General features: G+C 45.7%; 1 protein-coding gene across 1 annotated transcript in view; it reads left to right on the top strand.

The window, feature by feature from the left end:
• FSTL1 (follistatin like 1) overlaps positions 1–21,977 on the top strand; it is a 51,025-nt gene extending 29,048 nt beyond the window's left edge. The window contains exons 3-11 of the mRNA XM_081234160.1: positions 4,475–4,579; positions 7,291–7,420; positions 8,258–8,290; positions 9,574–9,704; positions 13,297–13,415; positions 14,966–15,078; positions 15,402–15,512; positions 16,434–16,510; positions 19,786–21,977. Of these exons, the coding sequence (XP_081090286.1) occupies positions 4,475–4,579; positions 7,291–7,420; positions 8,258–8,290; positions 9,574–9,704; positions 13,297–13,415; positions 14,966–15,078; positions 15,402–15,512; positions 16,434–16,510; positions 19,786–19,830 (864 nt within the window). The 3' untranslated portion in view covers positions 19,831–21,977. The remainder of the gene's footprint in view (positions 1–4,474; positions 4,580–7,290; positions 7,421–8,257; positions 8,291–9,573; positions 9,705–13,296; positions 13,416–14,965; positions 15,079–15,401; positions 15,513–16,433; positions 16,511–19,785) is intronic.

Here is a 21,977-nt window from a genome sequence, read left to right as displayed (position 1 = left end):
AAGTCAGGGAGAGGATGTAGAAGGATAAAGCTAGAAACTTGATGTTTCTCCATAGGGAGCAAGTATTTTGTTGATTTTTCTCAATATAGCATGGTGGCCTCACTTCCAGAACACACTCCCTCTCTCCAGTCAGTCACACAGGTATATTCAGACTACCGGTTCACATACCTGTGACCTCACACTCCCAGAGAATATTCAGATGCCAATATCGTTATCTCTACGTAGATGAAATTCTCATACAACTTTCGGACCTAATTCCTAAAATTGATATGGTAGTAAAGCAGACAATTTTCTTTTCATTGTGAGAACTGCATTGTGCCTGTGACTCCCCTGCGCCAGCCCTTGTAGCTGTACCCTCTCCCTGCAGCTCATTTGACTGTTCCCCATAAGGGATTATCAAGACTCTGGGGTCAGGCTGACCAGTGTTACGGTTCTGACACAGCTCTAGCTGGTTATGTGGACTCTGCACATCACAGAGCTTTTGTGAATCTTATAATTCCTCCCTATCTGTTACATGGAACTAAAAATATGGAAACCTACACAGACGTGAGGACAAAGAGATTTGTGAAGAGCCTCACTCAGTTGTAGGTGCTCTGATTAATACTAGCCCTAGGCCCTGGTCACCTCCCCCCCCAACAAGACTGCAGTCTTACACCTGGCAGGTTTTTGTCTCCAGCCTCTCTCCAGTCTGCCCTGCGCTTTGAGTCGGTATTTCCAAGCTGGAAAGGACCAGACGCAATATTCGAAAGCAACCACCTTCATCATGTCACCTGCCCCGTCCCAAACTTCCCAGGGTCTTCACTGTGCATCAGATCCATGGAGAGCCCCTTGGATCACCTGGCCTGACCCGCCCCCTGCCACCTGCCAGCCCCACCTCATCTCTCTCTTCCTACACTCACACACCAGGCAGCATTGTCCTGTGCCTTGAGCATGTTCCTGCCATGTTTATCCCCTCTCAAGATGTTCTCCCCCACTCAGAATCAGTCACTCAGCAGACGGGTAAGACCACCTACCACTCTGAGGAACTTCTCAGGAGCCTCAGGGATGCTCCTGGCATCCCTGCTCGCAGAGAACATAGGGCTTGGAGAAGGGCTTTCAATGACACAAAGAAAATTTTGAAAATTTTTTTCCGTACTGATTTCTACATGATAGCATGCCTGTGAATGGTCAGAATAGGGGGCTGGGGTGCTGTGAGGGCTTCAGGTTAGATGTTTTTTCCCAAGTCAGCAAATCCCTGGTTCTTGGTGTCCTGATGCCCGCAGGGCACCCGCCCATTCTCCCACCCCACTTGGTCACATCTCGATTGGGAGGAGCTGCTGAAGCCAAAGCTGCGCTTCTGCATTGCAGCTCCAAGCTCCATAAGACAAAGAGAGAGATTGCCCCCTATTGACAGATGTGCCGCCTGCAAAGAGGAATGCTGTTTAGCTAGCATTTCTCTGTGGTCTTCAAACACGATCACAGGGTTGTTAGGCCCTTGGTTTTTTCCATTCGGTCAGTGCTGCTCTCAGTATTATCATTCAGTGTAAGGAAGGATGGTTGGGGACTTGACAGCCCAAGGTGACGACAGCATCTCGGTGGGAAAATTGTATGAACATCAGTTGCCCACTGTAATAACGGCCGCTTCCTGTTGTGGGGCAGGCACTGTGCTGCGCGCAGTACATCTCACATAACCCTCCCAGAGTCCTCATGGGGATTAGTGTTCCCATTCTACACACTAGAAACCGAGGTTTAAAGACAGTACCTTGCCCACAACCATGGTAAGTAAGGAGCAGAGGTGGGAGGTGGACATCAAATCTAACTGTCATACCTTTAAGCACTTTCTTCTGACATTTGCTAAGGACGCAAATCAAATCCGCATCATGATTTCCTTAATCTTCAATCTTATAGATATGAAAATAAATCAAATATAAAAGACTAGTTTTCCCTTTGGTTGGGTACAACCCTAGCTCTGCCACTTGCTACTTATTTAACCTCTTAAGGCTTAGTTCCCTCATCTATAAAATGGGGATAGTTAGGATGTCTGATTTATGGTGTTGTCGTAGAGCTTAAACAAGATCCTGTAAAATGAAAATCACTTAGCAGGGCGCCAGGCATTTATAAATAGGAGCTTAGTCATCTATTGTCTGAAGATCTGGGTTGGAATCCTAGCTCCTCATTTTTAGCTGTGGGACCTTGGGCAAGTTACTCGACCTTCCCATTTTCAGTTTCCTCATCTGTAAAATGTGGTTACTAATACGCATGTTTTTGCAGGGCTGTCCACAGTAAGATGAAAGTGTATGTATGAAAACGCTTTGTAAATTTTAATAGTACTATTCAAATATTAGTCGTTATATTTTATGTAAAGGGTATCTGTTTCTTTAAATGGATTTTTGAGAATTATTTCTGAAAAATGACTTGGGTTGAGTTCGACCTATCAGTAAAAGCTTTTATTTTTAATACTCACTAAAAACAAACATAAGATGAAAAGAGGCTCTGTAAATGCCTCAGGTTATTCTGCAGGAAACTCTATAATCATTAAAATGAATAATACTTAACAAGTTTATGATGCAGTTCCAAATATATTATCTCATTTCATCTTCACAAGGTAGGGCAGGTATTTACCCCTATTTTACAGATGAAGAAAGCAAAGCTCAGAGAATTGAAGTGACTAATTATGGACATACAGCTAGTAAGTGGTAAAGGCTTGTGGGACTGTCTGCTGGTGTGCCTTTGAGCGTAGGCCTATGTCTGAGCATGCTTTTTTATGCAGTAGTGTGTCTTTAACTCACGTGACACACTCACTGGGGGTATGTATTTGTCTGTAGCCCTCAGCATGTTGTTTCATGAAGGGGGAGAGGAGAAGGTAGTCTTATCTGAGATTTTTTTTTACACTGGTCAGCAGTAGCCTTTTCCTCTTCATTTTTAGAGCTGCTTGCCATTCCCGGGGAGTTTCCAAGAGGGCCCTGCCTGGAGAATATACTCGATTTTATCTCCACTCCTGGTTTAGGAAACAACAGCTCTCCAGTACCCCCAGCCTGCTGGGAATTACTTCCTCTTTCTTTGCTCCCTGCCAGCTTTATTGAATTCGCCTTAGCAACATCCAAAAGAGAATGGGTTTAGCAACAGCTTGTGAACCAATGAAATGTGAGCATGGCAAGGGTTTCTAGACCAATGGGAGCCCTGCATGACCGGCAAGCTGGCTCAGAGAGAAAATAACCTAGAGTTTGCAGAGCAGCCTCCGGGTGGCAGCAGACCAACTTGTATCGGACATACTCTCTCAGCTCTCCACGTCCACTTGTTTATGGCTTTCTGTGACCTTTTCTTGGATGTAAAACATTTACCGACTATAAGAATTTTACAGTTACAAGCTTTGTGGCTGCGAGTTCTCTGCATGACACGGCAGACATGGCCTGAAGGATGCAATCTTAGGTTCCATCCCCCATCTTTACTATAGCCAGGCCCACGACCCCATCCCAGCCTCTGCCATCTTTGCTGGTTCTTCCACGGCCAACGCTACCCCAGTGGGCAGGAGCCTGGAGGCACTGGTGATTGCCTGCCCATCCAGTCAAGAAAAGGGCTCAAGAAATCATTCTCCTTCGTTCAGCCTCCACTACTGCTGACCTGAGTGGCAGATGAGGTAGGGCTAGCTTTCTGCCACCAAGGACTGTGTCACTGACAGATTAGTGCCTGTGAACACCCACATCGTCAGTGGCACAGACCGGGACCATTCCCTGCCTTGTCAGTTTTGCTGCATATATCTGAACACGAATGTCTGACCACAAGTGGTTTGAGAACAGTTCTGTCTGTCAGGTGATTCTCTGGCCCTCTTGGTCTTGAAGCCAGAGGCAGATATGGACAGGGGCTGCATAAGACCATGTCGAATAATAGCAGATCCACGTTTCCAATGGTTTAGCCATCCTTCTTTGGCCTTTTGAGATGGCAGCGCCTTGACCACTGCTCAGTGAGATTTTGGTCCTTCAGATATCCGTATTTCTCTCAAGCATTTCCACTTCTGCCTGGCTTGCTCTTCTTATCCTTTAGGAGTCAGTTAAGGCATCTTATCTTCAGAAAGTCTTGTTTGAGTCTCACCTTCCTGTTGTTAACACTTCCTCATTGCTTTCTAGAGGTCTCTTTATTCTGTTTCCTTGGATAGCCATGGAGCTTCTTGAGGACAGGGACTATGCCTTTTTATCTCCAGTCCTTAGCCTAGTATTGGCATTTAATGGGTGCTCAATAAATGTTTTAGAAGAAAGGAAGCATGCAAGAAAGAAGCTCTTGCTCTTTGAGAAACAATCTTAGAGATTCATAGGTAGCTGGGCTTGAGAAGGAGCAGTGCCAGCAAGATTGATGCTGGCTGTTGGGGAGAACTTCTGGCTGTTCAGGACCCTTCGACTCTAGGCCACGGCCCGAGCCTGAGAGATAAGCACCACCATTGGCTCATCCGTAGATGGGCTCATCTCACTGACAGGGTTTCCTTGATGATTTTGTGTTTTAGGAGGAACCAAGGAGCAAATCCAAGATCTGTGCCAATGTGTTTTGTGGAGCCGGCCGGGAATGTGCAGTCACAGAGAAGGGAGAGCCCACCTGCCTCTGCATCGAGGTAAGTCCTGAGGGTGGGAGCCAGAGGACGGTGGCCAAGGCTAGTGTGGTTACCTCGCTGGAGCTACCAGTCTGCAGAGCAGTGCCAACGATTGCATCATCTTTATAAAAGCACACCTTGTCTATCTGAGATAAGTGAAATTTTTATCTCAGAAGTTAAAAATCAGATGTCAATGTAGGGATATTTTTCCTTTTAAAAAAGGTTTAGCTTTGGGCTTCCCTGGTGGTGCAGTGGTTGAGAGTCCACCTGCCGATGCAGGGGACACGGGTTCGTGCCCTGGTCCGGGAAGATCCCACATGCCGCGGAGCGGCTAGGCCCGTGAGCCATGGCCGCTGATCCTGCGCGTCCGGAGCCTGTGCTCTGCAGCAGGAGAGGCCACAACAGTGAGAGGCCCGTGTACTGCAAAAAAAAAAAAAAAGTTTAGCTTTATAAGAGTTTTAAATTACAAAATTAACAATTGCTTTTTTTTTAAGTCAAGTAGTACAGACATTTATGCAAACATAAAATTAATAATCTTCCCCATAACCCTCAAATCCCATTAGTCTGAAATAACCAGTGTAAACAGTTTGGTGTATATTTGTTCCACATGGGTTTTTTTTCTATGCAACTATAAACATATAGGGTTTCCCCCTATTTTATACAAAAATGGGATCATAATATAGACAGATCTAGATATATGCAACTTGTATCTTATACTCATTAATATATAACAACAACCCTCTAGGTCAGCATGTATAGTTCTAACTCATTTTTTAATAGCTCAATATTTAGTGATATACAGGAACCAGATTTATGTAGTCATTTTCCTATAGATGGACATTTAGGTTGTTTCATGGGTTGTTTACCACTACCAACAATGACATCTTTCTACAAATATTCTTACATGCTGCTGGCTTTATCTCTGTAGGATTGAGTCCCACTGGGGCATGCTAGGTCAAAGGATATGCATATTTTAAAATACTAGATGGAACGCAGATTTCTCAGGTTTGTTTTTGCTTTTAATGAAGTTTAAAAAACAAAGTGACCTTTTAAGAAATACTTCTTTTGTAGGCAGGATTCTTGCTCTTGGCAAACATAAATAGCCTGGATGTGTGCCCTTTTTTCTCCTTTCTGTCAAATGAACCCAAGACTGGAAATTCATCTGTAATTCTACAAGTAAATACACCCACCTTAGTCCCCTGTTGAAAGATCCTGACCCATTGTCCCAGAAAGGAAGTCCCCAACTCAGAAACCTGCAAACCAGATCTGCTGGGGACTCTGGGATGTCCTCCCTAGTGGTGTTCCTGGCCACTACGTGGCCATTTAGGGTCCAGAAACCTGCTGTCTAGCCTCAGCTCGGCCACATATCATTGTGTGATTTTAAACAAATTAGTTGCCACTGGATGCCATAAAGACAGACCATGTTTGGCTTTGCTCAGGGCCAGCACATGGTAAGAAGCCAATGGTGGTACGTATTGGTTAAAAGAAGTTTGTCTGTCTGGGCTTTGTTTTTCTGGTCTATACGTTGGAAAGGTTGGGCTACTTTCCAGTTCCAGGGTTCTGTGTTCTTTTACCACCACAACTACTCTTTCTTGCTTTAGTGCCTTTATTAGGTCTGAGCAGAACTTGCTCCCCCGTTACCCCTTTCAAAAACCATGGAAGTCTCGGGCTTCCCTCCTGCCAATGCAGGGGACACGGGTTCGAGCCCTGATCCGGGAAGATCCCGCATGCCACTGAGCAACTAAGGTCGTGTACGACAGCTACTGAGCCTGCACTCTAGAGCCCACGAATCACAACTACTGAGCTCACGTGCCACAACTACTGAAGCCCGCCCGCCTAGAGCCCGTGCTCCACAACAAGAGAAGCCACTGCCCGCGCACCGCAACAAAGAGTAGCCCCCGCTCGCTGCAATTAGAGAAAGCCTGTGCGCAGCCAAAAATAATAAATAAATAAAGAAATAAATAAAGAAAGAAAGAAAGAAAGTTTAAAAGAAACAAAAAAAATCATGGAAGTCTAAAGAAACTGAGCTTGCCTGTCACAGTGGCACTTTATATAGTATAGCCAAAGTAGAATCAGGTTGCCAAGTGAACCTTAGTTCATTTACTATCTAGTCCTTCACAAAGACCGAGGCACCCCCTGCCCCTGCCTCACAGCAACTGTTGTGAGATTAGGAGAAAAACAAAATACTAAATAAAGCAAGAGAGCAAAGATTCTTGTAGCAAGACCCTGGAACAAGTGAAGAATTGGGGTGATGGGGGTTGAGCTGTATGTGCTTGCCTTTCAGTCTCTCCACGTTCCCAGCTCTGGCTGTTTTGTGTCGTAGAATGTTGGAATTTTAAGGGATCTTAGATCATCCAGAGACATTGATTGATTGCCTTTCTACACAGTGATAAAGTGATAGATAATCCAGATTCCTGACTTCGAATAAAATGCCCTTCCTGCTAGTTTGATAGGGTTGGAGTAGGGGTAGAAGAGATGACCCTGGGCCAGGATCAGCACAGAGCACCACGAGGGGCTGCAAGGTGATGTGGTCCCTCCAACAATGAGTGGGGTAAGGTCACTGATGCCAGAGCTGAGGCTCCCTGTTGCCCTGGCAGGATAGAAGGCATCTCTGCTGGTGGGGACTCCCCTCACAAGATGGCTCTGTGTGCGTGTGCACGTGTGTGTGTGTTCACATGCACACACACTAACTCAGCCCTAACTATACCAACATCCTCCGCGGTCTGTTTCAGCAATGCAAACCTCACAAGAGGCCTGTGTGTGGCAGCAACAGCAAGACCTACCTCAACCACTGCGAGCTGCATAGAGATGCCTGCCTCACTGGATCCAAAATCCAGGTCGATTACGATGGACACTGCAAAGGTAAAGAGTGCTCTCATCACCACATCACAGCTCCAGCTGGGGATCCATGGAACGGAGCAGTGTGGCCTGGCTTCCTGGAGTCCTTTCCACCCTGAGCATAGTGCCCAAAGCTGTGGAGACGACCCAGTTGCTTGGAGAGGCATCCCCTTGGTGCTCATGAGCCTGCTGGGTTTGCCCTGGGTGGCCCAGGCCTCTACCCTGTGCTTCCTGCATCAGATTCCCAATGTGGCTTTCAGCGCTGTCTGGAGATGGATAGTGGATAGGGAACCACATCAACAGTCAGTAATATGGTAGTATTTAACTGAATTCTGTACCTTTTTAGAAAGCAGATAAATTTCACATATCCTATGCTTTTTAAATTTGGGCACCTCTCAGCCCTGATAATATTATATTTCCTCTAATTCACACTCAAACCATTGCTATTATGGTAAGAGGGAAGGGGTCCCAAGCTTGTTGCTAACTAGACACCAGCCTCCTGGCCAGCCTTGAACTTCCTTGGAGGAATAAGAAGCTGTTTCCCACATGTTGGTCTCCATTTCTTTGTCCATAATGATTCTGTATGAATTCTCAAACTCCCAGCAGCACCGCCCCCTCGTGAGCTAACAGTAGGAGGTGTGAGATCAGGAGGGTAACTCAGTGGCCTCAAAATGTCAAACAAAGCAGGGAAGCAAAGATCCCCAAACATGGGACCTGGAAGGAGAGGATATAAGGACTCAAGACGAAGTGATGGAAAGATATAAGTGGCCCCCTTAATGTGGGCAGTTTTAATCCTAGCAGTACACAGAAATTTCTTTTTTCCTCACTTTGCATTATGCATTTTCTCCTTTTGTTTTGCAGAGAAGAAATCTGTAAGTCCATCTGCCAGCCCAGGTGAGTGCCTGTTGGCAGTCCTACAGTGTGCATCTTAGGAAGGAAATTCCATGTTCCACAATGCCTGCCAAAGCTCACAAGATCTTCAGTGTGTCAGAACTTGTGACCCAGAACTGGTCGCTCCTCAACATAGCTCACAAAAGCTGCAAAACTGCATTTTTTTGTGCTTGTCACGGGAAGCAGCTGGTTGGGTCAGAATGTTGGCTGTGTTTTCCATTTTTGCTGAGTAATGATTGAACTGCAAGGATGGGAAAGCCACCAAGTCCCTCCTTCAGTGCTCTGTGAGACCTGCAGGTGTCACAGGACAAGGAGAATCAAATAGGACAACTCGTTTTGAAAGGGGTGATTGGAAATGACAGTGAGACTCTTTCCATGGTTTTCTATGAATACAAATTTAAAATTTCCTCATGATTTATAGTTACCAGACTCTTTTAGCATACACTTTTCCTTAGATCCTCACAATAACCTTGTGAAGTAGCTTTTACTATAATTACCTTATAGAGGAGGAAATCTAGGCTCAGAGAAGTTAAGTGAATTTCCCTGAGTCACACAGCTAGGAAGTGGCAGAGTGGGGGAAAGTGCCCATAGTTTCATTTCCCTGGCTCAGTGCCCTTTTCACATCCCAACATGTGTTGCCTCCAGGAATTCCCTTTTGCCGAGGCTTTCCCTTCTCTGCTTCCCCATCCACTGGACTCTCAGCCCCACCTGTTGTTGCCATGTGGCTTACAATGAACAGCTGTCCAGAGCAGGGCTTCAACGTGCCCTTCCTTGGCCTCATTTTCTGTTGTTCATAATGAAGTATAAAATTTTAAGTGGGAGAAGTTTTTAAGTGAGAGAGTCGAAAAGCTATATATAGAAAGAATCAGAAATCCAGTGCATAAAGAATTGTAATGTTCTCACCTATTCATTTTTTATTTCAGCTCATCTTTGAGCCAAGAGAGCTGTTCTATTGATTGATTTTTCTTCCCCTCAGCTTCCTAAAGTTAATGAAAATGTCCTTTATTTTTCTTTCTTTTTTCTCGCCTTAGCAACATAATCTGTTTCAACATTCTCAAACTTTATATTTTTAGACATGAGCTTGAATCCTGGGTTAGATACTTTCTAGTGTGTACCCTGGGCTGACTCCTCTGTAAATGTGTGTAATAATCCTGTTTCCCTGGATTGCTGTGAGAATTCAGTGAGATGACACATGCAGACTCCTGGGCACTGAGTCCCCATGTACGCAGTGCTCGGTGACATTGGGGTCCTCACTGCTCGGCCGGCCTCCCTCCCCTTTCCTGCAGTCGTTTGCTATCAGTCCAACCGCGATGAACTCCGGCGTCGCATCATCCAGTGGCTGGAAGCGGAGATCATCCCAGATGGCTGGTTCTCTAAAGGCAGCAACTACAGTGAAATCCTAGACAAGTACTTTAAGGTAATCCAGAGTTGGAGTCAAAGACGGTTCAGCCCGGAGAAAGGGAGACTTCCTCTCCCATTACCTGATCACATCTTCCCAGACCACAAGGAAACGTAAACCTGCATAGAGTCCCTGAGTTTCTTCATAGATCATTCCATGAAGCTGTGACAGACAGTGGGACTCCAGGAGTCCAGCCTTTGGGATCTAACACACATGGGCTGCTCCCTTTGGGCAATTAAAGCCACAAGGGTCTTGGAGAGCCTGTCCATGAAAAATATGGCCAGGCTGTATCCCCATCCTCCACATGACACCTTGTAGAGCTAGCTGCCTGCCAATACCCAAACCCAGGCCACTTCAGCCTCTTTCCCGCCCAGTTTGGCTTTTCTCTAAGTCTTTAACTTGACCATCCATGGCCTGCAGAGTTTCTCTTCATCTGAGGAGAGTCAGTGGACTGGTATTTCATGGGTCCAGAATTCTTCATGAACCTAGATATTGCTGTTCCCATTGTGTTTAGTTGAAGAGACAGATCGTTCCAGTTGGAGGGAGGAGAGATGCTGCTTTCAAAGAGGAAAACGAGGGAGGAAATAGTATTTAGCAATGAGTAGGGCTGCCATGATGTGGAGATCTTTCAGAGAGCTTGAGACAGTTGTTGGAAGAAGCAGTTAAGGGCGCTCTTCCTGCTGACTGATAAGGACATAGTCGCACACATAGGTACATCACACCCAGATAAACATACCACACACAGAAACACAGACATACGCACACCACATACAGAGATGTGCATGCCACACAGAGACACATCCTACACACACGTTCAGGTGCCCGCATTCCCGCACCTGCACAAAAGCCCCCCTCACTTACAGACACACACATCTCTGGGTAGATGCCCTTGGAGGCTCATCCCCAGACGGACGCCCTCACATGCCCCCAGGGTGTGTCGCAGGCCTAGCCAGCCTGGACTCGGGGGCGACGCACACACACAAGGGACTTCTTGGCACCTCTGTGGCCACTGAATGTGGTCAACACCTGCCTAGTCTGTGGCTTCCTCTTTCTAGCTGGCATCATGGACCCCACAGATGGAAACATATCAGGTTGGGTTGAAATAGGATATTGGTCATTTAGGACTTCATATGTGTTACCGTCTTTAGGTAGAAGTTTCTCTCTGTGACAGAAAATAAATCTCTCTGGATTCCAAGTGTTTGAGAAGAGAAAGCACAGCCTCTCACTCTGTCTTCTCTCTCAGCTACTCCCACATTAGAGAGCCCTGGGGCCAGGGGTGTTTCCTTGTCTACAGAAAGGAGCCAGGAGAGTTGGACATGAGCAGAAGGTTACTTAAAAGAAAATGATTTTTCGGGCTTCCCTGGTGGCGCAGTGGTTGAGAGTCCGCCTGCCGATGCAGGGGACACGGGTTCGTGCCCCAGTCCGGGAAGATCCCACATGCCACGGAGCGGCTGGGTCCGTGAGCCATGGCCACTGAGCCTGCGCGTCCGGAGCCTGTGCTCCGCAACAGGAGAGGCCACAACAGTGAGAGGCCCGCATACCGCCAAAAAAAAAGAAGAAAATGATTTTTCGAAAGCCAAGTGAGCAGCACCTGCTGGGTCGGTCGTGAGCAGTGACTTTGCCATGGTCATTACAGCCCAGGAGCTGTGGGGCCCAGGACACTCTTTCCAGGAGACCTCCTGGGACCTTGTAACCGTTCGTGGTGGCCCCTTGATGGCACCCTGCCTTGGGCATCACTGGCAGCTGCTGTTAATTTGATTCTCAAGGACCAGGGCCACACACCCCCCTCCACACATCTCCACCTCCTCTGGCAGTAACTCTCTCTAATAGGCTCCCATCTAAACACTGCAAGGCCACTTGAGAAAGTAGCTTTTCTTTAGGGGTTCTCATGCTAACCAAGAAAGCTTACTCCTGACTGACAAACAAATGCTCGCTCTTCCCAGTGTCTTCCGAGAAAACAGGGTTTGCACTATCTACTTGTTGATGATTATCAAAGAACCATATGGTGCAATCTTCAAAGGGAGGCTTCTTGCCACTAGGCAGACAGCTGCCTGTTGCTGAGAGATCAGTATCTCACAGAGACTGTTTCTGAACCAGTGAATTGCCCTCCAGCCCAGTCGGCATTCCTTACATCAAAATCAGTTGCAAAACAAATCTAATCGGAATTTGGATAAGAACCAGAATCAGACTCTCATCTCAACTGGTGTTTCAGTCACAATTTTTAGACAAAAGCATAACAGAGTGAAGAGGGGAAGACCGGGTAGAGAGAGCCTTTTATGACCGTGTCACACACACACACCCTGAATTCCTGGTGGCCAGGGCTGAAATTGGAGCCAGGGTATAAGTACAGTGACCAGAGATCTGAGACCTTTTCCTAGGAATTAGGATGAGAATGATAACTAGGGATTAAGCAAAGGCCTACAAGAGTTGTTTTATACATACCCGTCCTACATACCACGGAAAGATTTACAACCTTAGAGTGGAATGCACATGACACATGACAGTCATGCAAGGAGAGTCAGTAGCTGTATCTTTCCCTTCTACCTGGAAACCTAGTCAGACTTTTCTTCCAGAATCCCTTCCACCGTCTGGGAGCCACTTTGAAAGTAACATGGGGGTGCTGATTATTTCCCAGGGTAGCAATATGAGGCAGCCTAGGGAAAGAATTTTGAAAAAAAATTTTTTTCCACTAGAACTATTTAGGAGAGCAGCAGTATCCAACTTGGACTTTGATCAGAGCCTTGAAATTGCCACCCTCCTCCTGCAGCTAGGGCCTGGGCATCCTGAATTGTCCCAGATGGCTAAGGTCTCAGTTTAGCATCTTGCCAAAGGGAGGACAGTACTGAGCTCACTACACCCTTGCCTTGTGCTCATGGGGTGTGAGCTGGGTCATGAGGACAGGCTGCACCATCTACAGTGTAGCCTGCAGCATAGGGAGGAGGGGTAGGGGGCTTGTACCACCTCCACGGGCAGGTTATCAATGCAAGTAACATGCAGGGGCCTTTGCCTTTGACTTCTCACTGATGAGGTCAGCTAGGTGTACCAGTGTGAGAAGTAATCACTGAAAGCAGGCCAGCGAGGCTGGAAATCAAGCAGCAAGAAATGGTCCTGTGATTCCCAGAGTGAGCTCTGAGGGTCACCTGCATCATTGTTCCCAAGCAGCTTGTTAGAAATACACATCCTGGGCTCCGACACAGATTCTGATTCACAAGTTTGTTCCATGATCATTAGGGTTTGAGAACATGGAGTGGTGGAGTGAAGTCAAGAATGTCTGGAACAGGGTCAGGGATGCAGCTACAGAGACCTCTTAAGCACCCCCAGGCTCCTTGGACAGTGCAGGCCTAGGTTCAGCTGCCATCCTGAGCAGGGTCTAGGATTGAAAGGCCCTCAGTGACCTCTGCCCAGACACTTTGACTCTCTCATCTTGGGGCACAGGTGCCTTCCTTCTCTGGGTGCCCCAGGGCTTCGAACATTTTTTGCTCAAAGGGCAGAGCAGGGTTGGACGATGTCAAGAAGAAGATGAACCAGAGATGGGTCAAGCTGAATGGGGGAATGATAGAGCTGGGGTTTTACAAAACGCTCCTGAAAGGTCACTTTGTCCCCTTTCTAGAACTTTGATAATGGTGACTCTCGCTTGGACTCCAGTGAATTTTTGAAATTTGTGGAGCAAAATGAAACCGCCATCAACATCACTACCTATGCAGACCAGGGGAACAACAAGCTGCTTAGGTGAGTGGAGTGAGGGGGTAAGGGAGAGGTCCACGAGGGAAGGCTGGATAAGAGAAGCGCTTTGAACCCCTTCCTACCTGCCAAGGAGCCACCAGTGTCAAAATCAATGTGAAGTAAAAAGCAAAATAGGGCTTCTGTCCTGGTCTCTTCTGTGAACGTTATGATATCTGATCAAGTAATTACTGTTTTTGGCCAGAAATTGCAAGGAATGGAAGAAAGTAATTTTAAAATAAATGATCAGGGCTTCCCTGGTGGCGCAGTTGTTGAGAGTCCGCCTGCCGGTGCAGGGGACACGGGTTCGTGCCCCGGTCTGGGAAGATCCCACATGCCGTGGAGCGGCTGGGCCCGTGAGCCATGGCCGCTAAGCTTGCACGTCCGGAGCCTGTGCTCCGCAACGGGAGAGGCCACAACAGTGAGAGGCCCGCGTACCGCAAAAAAAAATAAAAAATAAAATAAAATAAATGATCACATCAGACCAAAGTTGTTTCTGAGTGTCGTGGGTGATGTTTTAATGTTTAATTTTCTTCAGGAATTACTTTAATGTTCTATTTAACGATAGGTCTAAAATAGCTTTAGTTCTGATTTTAAGATAACCAGTGCTATTTCATGTAGAGAACTCTAATTGTTACAAATGTAAGCACGTTCCTCTCCTTTTCTGGTATTATTCCAGAGTAAATATTAATAAAAATTAACCCCTAAGAAACTTCTGGTGTGGTTCCAGTATACTGATAAGAATTAAAAATAGGAAAAGCACCTATTTGTTCAAAAGATTTCAAAGCATGAAACCCAGATTCTAGGATTCTTTCCTAATAATAGCCCATGACCTTAAAGTATAATATCTGTAAATCCTTCTTATTCTGATAACCTGAAATGAGGTAATATTTTACAAGTTCAACATCTGATCCCCATAATACCCCAGTGAAGGAGGGCTCCTTGTTCCCATTTTACAGATGAGAAAACAGGTGCAGGAAGGTTGAATAACTAGCCCAAGGCCATTTGGGTTGTAAGTGGTTGAGCCAGGACTCAAATCCAGGCCAAGGGGAGAGGGAGGGAGCTGGAGTTCTAGAAAACTTTTCTGAAAGATCTCTTAGCAGAAGGGTGATAGTGGTGATGCTGGCTTCAACTCATGTTCTTTCAAATCACACATGCATTTCATATCATCTGTTCCTACCACTTCTGTTTGATTTTTCTAGTTGGGTTGACTTGACACGCATAGCATGGGGAAAGGCAACTGCTAGTGGAAGGTATGCAGGTGGGGAAACATTTGCCAATCCAAGTGGACAAAACCATCCAGGAAACTTTAGTCATCTTGGGCATATCATTTGAACAACTTGAGTGATCTGACATCCCATATAATAAACTAAAGTTTAGATGCTTACAGGAGTCGGGACGCATAATGGTTGTAGGAGGTCAGTGTAGAAACGTTCTCTTTAAATAGTCCCCTTGGCCACCTGTGGAGGCCTAGGTCTGTGTAATCCTGATGCTTAATTCCTTTCTTTGGGACTGAAGCTGAGGTCTTGCTGACACGGTTCTCCTGTGTTTCGTTTCAGAGGACTCTGTGTCGATGCTCTCATTGAACTGTCTGATGAAAATGCTGACTGGAAACTCAGCTTCCAAGAGTTCCTCAAGTGTCTCAATCCAGCCTTCAACCCTCCAGAGAAGAGTATGCCTAACCTAAGAAATAGGGATGGGGTTGTAGGGAGTGGGGACATTTAGAGGCGGCCAAGATAGAGGGGATCGTGGAACTCTCCAGAGCTTACTAAGAAAATTCCCTTCCACGATTCTAGACTGGGCGCCAGCCCAGCATCTCCGAGCTGAGATTCAGGTCCAAAAATCTTCGGGTTGATGGTGGCGTTTGCTCAGATATGGTGCCTCTGAGGGACAAGCAGGTCTTGTCTGGGAAAGGGGTAACGTGCACAGACTATAGCCAAGACGACCTGTTCCACCCTTGCCCTAAACTCTTGCCTCTTATTTCTGGTCCTGCAGAGTGTGCTCTGGAGGATGAAACATATGCTGACGGAGCTGAGACCGAGGTGGACTGTAACCGCTGTGTGTGTGCCTGTGGAAACTGGGTCTGCACAGCCATGACCTGTGACGGTGAGCTGTGCACCTCACACAGAAAGAAGGGACGGCACGGAGACAGCTTCCTTCGTGAAATCACCCTGAGAGAAGTCAGGGTGGGGATGGTGGGGGAGAGTGCAGTGGCTGGGTCCCAGCAAGGAAACTGGGGAGCAAGAGCCTGGCTCATACTTGTAATGTCAGAGCTCTCAGGGGGCAGCATTGAGGGCAAAGCACTTAATGCCAGATGCATTATGTTGGAAAGTCACTCCAGAGGTTTGGAACAAGAGAGGTTCGAGACCCAGGACAAGATCAAATGTTGATAAGAGATTAGAATGGTAATAATAATAAAGAAAGCAAATGCATAAGAGTGAGAACTACATGCATTTCTTCTAAGCACTTTACATATTAACCCACTTAATCCTTATGACAGCTTAGGAAATCCTATATGTCAAAGACTTAGGTGGTTGGAAGACAAAATGACTCTTGCTTGCCATCCATGCCAAGCAGGAAAAGGAGGCATGTTCATAGACATGTTTGAATTAACAGCATTGGGTCCCCAAAAAGAAAGTTGAGATAGTTGAGACATGGGCAGGGTGGGTTGGGAGATAGAGATGTCAGGGAGAGTTTGGGGAGGAGGGGGCTGTGCACAAGTCAGCATCACCACTATCACCCTTCTACAAAGAGATGTTTCAGAAAAGTTTTCTAGAACCCCAGCTCCATCCCTCTCCCCTTGGCCTGCATTTGAGCCCTGGCCCAGTCACTTACTACCTACGCACATTACTTTGGAGGTGTCCATTGCACTGGGACACTTGGTAGTTAGAGAAATGTGGGTAATTCACCTCACCTTCCATATGGTAAATGGGAAATGAAATTGAGAGCCTAAAAGGTAGGTATTAGTGGGATCCCTAACCGGCCTCCCTCAGCCACCACTGCTCTTAGCCTTGGTTCTTCTTACAGGAAAGAATCAGAAGGGGGCCCAGACCCATACAGAGGAGGAAATGACCAGATATGTTGAGGAGCTCCAAAAGCACCAGGTGAGTTGCAGCCTCCATGCTGGTTCAGGTATCCCTGTTGCCACCAGGCCCTTCCACCACTCAGACACTGCGTGACTCTGCAGGTGACCAAGGAGATGTGCTCTGTCCCATACAATAGGTCCCGAACGATATACCTGTATTATGCAAACCATGATACATGTAGCTCCCTGATGGAGTCCTTGTGGGGCCAGTATGCCCCAACAGATGTAGGTTACAACTTGGTAAATTGCTTTATAAGTTAGAATCAGCTGAGTGGTGGTTTGCAAATGTGTTGGAAGTGGTTTGCAAATGAGCATAGTCTAAAAAACCTCCTATTTCTTTTCACCACCAGTGCCCAGACCCAAAGACTGTGAGCCCCTTGAGGGCAGGCTCTATGACTTGCTCACCATTGTAGCCCTGCATTTAGCACAGGGTCTGGTGTACAGTTGGCTCTCGATGAGCATGAAATTAGTGGATTTGGACCACAACAGAAAGGATTTAAGTTAAATGCCAAGCTAGCTAGAACATAGCCTGGAAACTTAAAGATTCTGCTTCCTAGAGACTTGAGAAGATAATAAATCAGAATTCTGTTCAGGTTCTATGCCATTAAGTTGAAGACCTTCTTGGGGAAAAGGTTCTTAGCAGAATAGTGACCCACTGACATATTTTTCTGAGGGCCTAGGGAGAAAACATGGATATGCTGGACTTCTAGGCCTGTCTTTCCACTGGTTTACCTGTAGCTTTAACAGAGGATGTTGCTCCTTGAGTCATCTGTCTGTAAACTGGGTCTGGTAATACGGGCCTTCTCTCTGACATATAAGTTTTTAAGGAATATAATGGTCACAAGAACTATTGAGATGAAATATTTGACTTGAAAATCAAGAATTATTAGTATTAATAATAAATGCTCATATTTATTGATGCTTTTTCATATGCATTGTCATTATTGTCACTGATAGTGTAGAAACCTCATGTCATTTTTTTAAACAAATGCAGAAGCTCCTAGCCCTTTGTTTTTCCATATTTCAGCAGCCTTGAGCCTCCAGATGAGTATAAACCCTTAAAAGCACATAGAACTTAATAGGAATTCCTTTCGTCTAGGGTGGAGAAATGATCAGAGTAGACAGTGGGGAGTGAATGATAATAGCTAACATTTTTTAGCGTCTCTGTTTTATGTGAGTTGCCTCGGAAGCAGACGCTAAGGCAAGGACTCAAGTACAAATAGTTTATCTGGGAGGCAGTCCCAGGAAACGCCAGAAGGGGAGTTGGGAAGAGAGGCCAGGAAGGGAAAGAAACAATAAAGAGTGTGTATCCAGGCTTGTTACCACTGGGAGCAAGTGGAGCTTAGTCCTGTTGCAGAACTCCAGGAATAGTTATTGTGCACAAGGGAGCAGGGAGCTGGGCTATGCCTGTATGAACTCCCATCAGCCATTGGCTGAGAGCTGCCACCAGCCAACATGAATTCCCTGGCATTTCTGCCCTGTCAGCATGTGTGGGCAGAGCAGGCTCCAGCAGCCAGAGAAAGCCTCAGGCAAAGAGATGCAGCTGCTGGCAGTAAGAAGCCAGGCCAGTGTACTGAAACGTTAAAGGCACGGGCTATGGATGGGGCACCAACAGTGTGTACTAGATGCCAGACACTTGTTTTTTATTCCCTATTTAATTTTTTTATTGAGATGTAATTCACATACCATAAAACTCATCCTTTTAAAGTATACAATCCAATGGTTTTTAATATATTCACAAGATTGTCAACCATCACCACTGTCTAATTCCAGAGCATTTTCATCTTCCCTAAAAGAAACCCCATACCCATTTGAAGTCACTTACATTCTCTCCTCCCCCAGCCCCTGGCAGCCACTAATCTACTTTCTATTTCTATAGATTTGCCTATTATGGACACATATAAATGTAATCATATGATATATGGCATTTTCTGTCTGACTTTTTTCATTTAGTGTAACGTTTTCAAGGTTTATCCTTGTTGTAGCATGAATCGGGACTTCATTCCTTTTTATGGCAAAATAACATTTCATGGTGTGGATGTACCACATTTTATATATCCATTCATCAGTTGATGTATATTTAGGTTGTTTCTACTTTTTGGCTATGATAAACAATACTGCTATGAACATTCTTCTGCAAGTTTCTGTGTGGACTTATGTTTTCAGTTCTCTTGGGTATATACCTAGGAGTGAGATTTGCTGCATCATATGGAAACTTTGTGTTTCATCTTTTGAGGAACTTCCAGACCGTTTTCCAAAGTGAATGTACCATTTTATATCCTCACCAGCAGTATTCCAATTTCTCCACAAACTCACCAACATTTGTCATTGTCGTTATTTTTTATTAGCCATCCTAGTGGGTGTGAAGTGGCATCTCATTGTAGTTTTGATTTTCATTTCCCTAATGACTAAAGATGTTGAGCATCTTCTCATCTGCTTTTTGGCTATAAGTAAGAATGTCTTCTTTGGAGAAATGGGCCACTGGTGTAAGAGGTAGTACTCATTTTGTAGTTGAAGACATTGAAACACAGAAGATTTCATAATATGCCCAAAGTCCCCCAGAAAGTCACACGCCCATGATTCAAGCTCAGGCCATCTGCCTCCAGAGCCTGTTGCTCTTTTTGTGTGTGTGTGTGTGTGTGTGTGTGTGTGTTTGTTTTTTGGGCTGCGTTCGGTCTTCGTTGCTGCCCGCGGGCTTTCTCTAGTTGCAGTGAGCGAGGGCTACTCTTCGTTGCGGTGCGCAGGCTTCTCAGGGCTTCTCATTGCAGTGGCTTCTCTTGTTGCAGAGCATGGGTTTCAGTAGTTGTGGCACGTGGGCTCAGTAGTGGCTCATGGGCTTAGTTGCTCCGCAGCATGTGGGATCTTCCCGGACCAGGGCTCAAACCTATGTCCCCTGAGTTGGCAGATGGATTCTTAACCACTGCGCCACCAGGGAAGTCCCTAGTCTGTTGCTCTTAATGCTTCTCCCAACTTGGATTCAGAACATTTTGTAGCACCTCCATTTAGCATCCTTTTCTTCATTTTTAAAATGAATATAATAATGTCTGACGTTATTGTTTCATAGGAGTTTAAATGGGGTCAGCTCTTAATTTAGCAACAGTCCCTATACAGCCGTGTCATAAGTAAGACATGATCCTTGTCCTCAAGTTGTTCATCATCCACAGAGGAGATAGACAAGTAAACAGAACTTGGCATAAGCATGTATCTGTCAATGCTATGTAAAGTCTTGAAGACTAGATAAATGCCAATAATTTTTTTTTAATTTCATAACACTTATACTCTTGCTTCTCAAAGGAAACAGCTGAAAAGACCAAAAGAGTGAGCACCAAAGAGATCTAATGAGGAGGCATCTGGGAAAGGTGTCCAGAGCCTGGCACCTTCTCTCCCACTTCAGCGCTGAGTCCAGTATACGCAAGTGTCTGCTACAATCGCCAAATCACCAGTATTTGCTTGTATAGCAATGAGTTTTATTTTGTCTATTTGTTTTGCAATAAAGGAAATGGGGGTGGCTGGCTAGGAGGGGAAGGGCCATAGCCTTCATTTCTAGGAATACTTTGAGAGAAACTGTAAATGGTGCTCAGGGGCTGGAGGCAAGCTAGGAAACTGCATCGGTGTTGGGAGAGTGTACCCACATCTGGAACACTTCTGAGTCTACCACAGCTGTGAACATGCTGAAGGGGGTGCAGGCAGTGAGAAAGAGCTTAGCAGGCTGTCCCCAGAGGAGGGATTTGGGAAGCTCAGTGGAGAAGACTGCGTTCGGCTTCCAGCCCTTCCTGCTGCCATCAGCATAACAGACCTCTAGCATCTGTGCTTCTCCTCATGGCCCCAGCCACTGGCTCTAGATACACGGCCATCCTCCTAGTTACCCAGTGTCTGGGAGGGTGCACCCAAATGATGCAGATACTTGTAGACTTTGAGCCCCTTAGAGACCTAACCAAATTTTTAAAATACTTTTTACCAAAGGTGCTATTTTTCTGTAAACTTTTTTGGCAAGTTGATTTCATTCTTCAGTTATTATCATTATATTATTGTTGTTGTTGTTTAATATTTTATTTTCTTGACTAGAAATTAAGCTTTTGTAATTATTTTTCATTAGTCTTGCCATTTCAGAGGTGGGAGAGTTTGGGGTTCTTCCTTGTGCAGGGACTGCTATCACCTGGACTCCCCCCAGCCCTGCCACATACTAGATGCAGCCCAGAGTTTGCCCCCTGGCTTCCAGTGGGTCAACAGTCTGCCAGAGGAGCAGGGAGTACCTCAGACAGCAGCCAGGAGAAGTGTCTCCATACAAGCTTTTAAGATCCAAAAAGCTAATTTGTTTTCATTCATTCTCATAGATCCATGCAAATCAGTATTCCAAAGGATTGAGACCAGTGCAGCTAAGCAAGGCTTAGATGTCCCAGCCTATCAATATGCTAACTGATCCTCCAATAACTAGGAGACTGACTCTGTCCCTGTCTCTTCCTATTTCTGGGCCTCAGTTTCCTCAGCAGGTAGGAATGCATTAAACTTTTGACTTGAGAAATTGTATATTCTGTGGTTCTGATAATTGGTCCAGAAGGAGACAATGTGATTTTCCTCCTTCTCCTTAAGATAAATGAAACCTTGTTGTTATATAAGAGTCAGACAGCCAAAAACAAGCTGACCAAAGCTGACCAAACCTGACCTCGGTCTGAATGACCCCACAGGTTGTGCTGTGATGTAGAGCCTTCTGGTAAAGCCTGCCCAGGAAGAGAGTGGGAAAGAGAACCACTTCACTTTGTCTTCACTTTTGCATTTCATCTTTAACCTTCTTGGGAACAGAAATGGCTTTCCCTTTAGAGATCAGGATGAAAGAAGGTTTCACATTTCGAGAAGGAAAAAAATGGACATTGAATCTTAAAACTGTGATTGGGGAGAAGTCAGTCATTCCTGTGTCTTTTGGCCTCTGTGACAATTAACCCCACTCAATACAATGTTTAGGATGCATTTGGAATAACAAAATTAAAAACTTGACATAAGATCTCATTTTCAGAAAGCAGATTACAGACCACCAAAGGGGAATGATGTAGGCTATACTGCACAGGCAACTCTGAGACAGTTGTGCTGAAAATGGAATTCCTTCTAAACAGGTTTCCTTTTTCTCCTTTGAAAACATTCCACTTTGTTTAGAATTCTGAGCTTTTGTAAATCATCCCACTTAAAAGCTGTCTTCCAACCCAACTTGTGTGGTCTGAAATGTACCTCCCTGTCAAAGTGCCTTGGAGAACTCCCAACAGCACGCCTTGATCAAGATTTGCCAGCCCTTGGACACTATGGAAGAGAGGGCAGGAGTACCAGTCTGTTTAAAGCAAGAAGGCAGAGTGTCTCCTCACCAGTTACATTTAGGTCAGTGGTTGCTATCCAAGACGACCCTACCCTGCAACATTGAATTCCCAAGAGCAAAATCTGCATTCCTCCTGTAAATAGGGAAGCTACTGTCTGCACCATAGGATCATGTGATCTGACAA

Source organism: Mesoplodon bidens (assembly GCF_964165515.1).
Source record: "Mesoplodon bidens genome assembly, chromosome: 5".
Taxonomy (NCBI): Eukaryota; Metazoa; Chordata; class Mammalia; order Artiodactyla; family Ziphiidae; genus Mesoplodon; species Mesoplodon bidens.
The sequence above is the reverse complement of the archived record's forward strand: the minus strand, read 5'-3'. Positions and strand labels throughout refer to the sequence as shown.